A 4,115-nucleotide genomic window follows, 5' to 3' on the forward strand; every position below is an offset into this window, starting at 1 on the left:
TCGAAAATGACCTGTAGAAGCGACGTCTCGACTCGAAAAATATATATTTCTCTATTGGAAGAGCTATGTCTCGACTCGAATCTTGTCAAGAAAATTCTGTCTCGACTCGTCTCGTGCGCATCCCTAGAAAACAAGACCTTCGAGGCTGTAAGAAGCTTTAGATATCTAGGTATAACACTGAACAATCCAAACGGAATGAGTGATACAATACAGGAAAGAATACAAAGAAGAAACAAAGCATTCTATTGTAACCTGCAGCTCCTGAAGAGTAAACTAATTACTAAGGTCACAAAAATGAAGATTTATAAAACAATAATTCCGCCAGTAATAACCTACGGGGCGGAAGTATGGACCATGACGAAGCGGAATGAGAACATGTTCAGGATATTTGAAAAAAGAATTATAAGAAAAATTTACGGACCCGTAAAGGAGGGTGACGAATGGAGAAGAAGAACTAATGAGGAAATAGCTGAAATACTGGAGAATCATTATAAGGCTCAGCGGTTAAGATGGTTTGGACATGTGGAAAGAATGATGACTGACAGACTGCCGAAGAAAGTCTTGCACGAAAGAATGTATACAAACAGAGGAAGAGGAAGACCCAAGACGCGATGGATTGACGATGTAAGGAGAGATCTGGAAAAGATGAAGATAAAAGGATGAGCTAACAGATTGAAGAACCGAGACGAATGGAGGCTAATAGTTGAGGAGGCCAAGGCCCACATAGGGCTGTGGCACCGAGTGATAAGGTAATGTATCTGGTGTGTTTTTGCGTTTTGGTAAAAACGCAGGTGTCACTGCTATGTTTCAGTGATAAGAAGAAATATCAAATCCATGTGATAACATATAATACGAAACAGTGAACAGCATACCAATGATGCCAACCCGTGAGGAAGATCCTTTTTTTTTACATTAATTTTTCGAATATGGATAAAGGGAATATTCGTCAATTGGCAGTATATATGGGATTTTTTTCATTCTTTTTATTTCATCAAAGCCAACATTTTCTATGAGTAAGAATAAACGTGAAATCAGTGTTGATTGAAGACTCGCAGTAGAAAGGAATACAATGTAAGTGCCAAAAACAATAGTTATTGTAAGAATATAGACAAAAGATAGTAAATTGTGCCCATGTGTCACAAAATATAAACTACTGGTGCTTAGAAATACAACCTAGCAAATAACAAAGTGAAGCTATGTACGAAAATCTAAGGCATAAACGTATTAAAAAATAAATGAAACAATTTCAATGTAGTTATTTGACAGTGTATGCTAGTTTGAAACTGATTTATGCAAGAACTTGTGAATCTTAAAAAGAAGCAACAAGAAATGTAAATTATACTTTTTTTTAATCATAAACGGAAGAAAGTAAATTACCAAACGAGAAACTGCCAATTTCTAAAACATCCCACATGGAATAACTGGAGAATGAAATTTGTCTAGTTTCATTACGATGAAAACTAAATTCTGACAACAAAAGGTGCTTATTTTCATCAATAATTTCAATAACCTCTTTTAATTAAGGAAAATGCTTATTAAGGAATTTAGAAAATTGGGATTTACAAATTATAGTAATTTCAATTTTCAAATTTTATAAATTTTGAAAATTTTATAATTGATATGGCGCGTGAGAAATTTAAGAGCAAGATTGGAATTTCTATCTTTCAAGATGGGATTTTATAACATTCCAGGTTGGCATAACAGAGGGTACCAAACAGGGCGGCGATTAGGGGGAGGCAAAGGGAGCAGCTACCCCCCACTTTTTTCAAGTAACCCATTAATGTATATAGTTTCATTTGGAAATGTGATTTCTGAAAAAAAATTTGAACTTTTTGTATGTATTACTGGTTCATAAAAAAATGGTGCCATATAATATTTGCCGTTGTGTACGTATTTTTGTCTACCCGTGGAGTTAAGAAAGCTACAAATATTGCGTTTTAATTTCCATGGCTCATGTACTTTGGATTCCACGTTAATCAGTAAGTCCCGTCTCATACAGCCTAGTTGCTGAAAGGGACATTAGACTCCAAATCAACTCAACACAACAATTAATTGCCACCGAAAATAACCTCAAAATTAATCTATTGGAGCACAACAATTCCAGCATACTTTCATTTTTTCTTACAAGGGCTGGATATGGTAATCAGCCGATTTGAAACTAATTGAGAGAACATTTCGCAAAAAAGAAAGTCTTCCACAAGTTAGTCTTTAATTGCACAAAAATTAAGAGTTCCAAAAATGTCTTTTCTTCTTTCTAATAGTAAGGAATATTGATTAAAAAGAGAGTAATAAGAAACTTCTACCTTTTCCATTGTTTTGCAGTGTGATATACTAGCGAAGTGATGTGTTTAGGGGTGTACGAGTGTATGTACAGTTAAATTTAAAGAATTTAACATAATTCTAGTTTTAGGATTATTTTGTATAATTGGAATGTGGAGTGATTCTAAGTATTGATGTGTTTTGACGTATTCCATGAAACTGAAAACTACACGTAATGGACACGAATATGTCTCGGGAAGCTGCAAAAGCAAATATTTCTTTAAATGTCGTAGCATATGCTTATAGTATTTACTGTCTTTCATTTTCTAAGAGTAATAACATACGTTTAAAAGCATGAGTGGAATTAAAAATTAAGTTTTTCATTAATTCCCAGTTTCAATATAACTTTTGCAAAACAAGCCTCATTGTTCATTACTATGATTAATATTATAGTGTCTATTTATTTGTTTTGCAAATCTGATCACAAAATTTCCTGGCAGAATTTTAAGCTGCTCATGAGCAAGGAATCAAATCTCTTCTTACATCTTTGTTGTTTTAGAGTACAAATGACTTGTACGTACTTCCGTTGCTCTTGTCAATTTACGTAATAAAATATGAATTACGGCATTTTAAGTGAAAACGATAGTATCCTATTAGTTCTACAACCTTTCGTCAAACGAATGGTTAGAAACAATAAGAGAAACTAACATTGATATACAAATATTCACATAATATCTTGCCCCCCCCCCCACACACACTTTCAACGTCCAATCGCCGCCACTGGTACCAAAGATTGTAGATGACGAAGTTCCCGCGTTGCACCATTGAGAAAAATAAAACTTTGATAATGTCACGTAAATGTTTAAATCTATTTCATCTGTTCTTATCAGTGAAGTAACTAAGGGAAAGCAAACGGGGCTTGTGCCCCGGCGCCGGATTGGGGAGGGTGAAAAACTGGGCAAATATACAGTATATTTTCACTATAAGGGAAGAAAAGGAATTTTAGCAAGCTAAATATCATAAATAATTACCTCAGAAACTTAACAGGACAACAACGACTCAACCTTAAGAACATATCCATACAGCGTAAGTTACCTTCAAAGCTATCTTTTGCGAACATTGTAAAAACCTTTGCAGCCAAAAGAGACCCCAAAGTTAAATTTTAGTTCCAGCTTTTTGTGTTTGCATTTAACTTACATAGATTTAAAAGACTTGCAAAATCTGAGTATAATGCTCGAGACAAAAGCTTGACTGTTAATCATAATTTGAATTTGTCATAACTATTCTATTCTAAAGCAACAGATTGTTATTCAATTTACTCATACGCACATCTCGATATAATTCCAGTTATTATGATAATACTATAAGAATTGTCAATTATGCTTCTCTAAGATTATTTGACAATCACATACTAATTAGTTCGGTGTTTTATCTTGTACTAAAAATTAAATTATGTACTACAATTTTGAAATCAAGGTTTATTGTTTGAAGAAAAAATGAAATAGAAGAATTATTGTGTGATGCCAATATCAGGTACAGTCGGGGAGCGTTTTGGTTTGCTTTGTCAGGGGGCGAAGGTGCTAAGGCGAGTTCTTGCTCCGGGCGACAACTAGCCTAGTTGCGTCACTGATTCTTATAACTTTTCTGCAATTCTATTCTTATGAATTTTTCAAGAGAATACGTAGGACATAGTCTCGAATTGTATTCTTTTTTAAAAAAAAAAAAAAAAAACTAATGAGCGAACATATTAAGAACACCAACTGACATTTGATGTACAGTACATCTCTATGAAGTTGTTTTCCACACAATAATATTTTTCTTCTTTTCGAAAGAGTTTCTTTGTGTCACAGCTGTCT

At 33.9% G+C, this 4,115-nt stretch overlaps 1 protein-coding gene across 1 annotated transcript; it reads left to right on the forward strand.

Moving 5' to 3' along the window:
• The first annotated feature begins 354 nt into the window (after positions 1 to 354).
• LOC145675901 (uncharacterized) lies at positions 355 to 663 on the forward strand. The gene has a single exon (XM_081746695.1). The coding sequence runs from the start codon at positions 355 to 357 to the stop codon at positions 661 to 663; it is 309 nt and encodes a 102-aa protein (XP_081602821.1).
• The last annotated feature ends 3,452 nt before the right edge of the window (positions 664 to 4,115 follow it).

The sequence above is a fragment of the Thermobia domestica genome, chromosome 18 (genome assembly GCF_964235325.1).
Source record: "Thermobia domestica chromosome 18, izTheDome1.hap1.1, whole genome shotgun sequence".
NCBI classification, from domain to species: Eukaryota; Metazoa; Arthropoda; class Insecta; order Zygentoma; family Lepismatidae; genus Thermobia; species Thermobia domestica.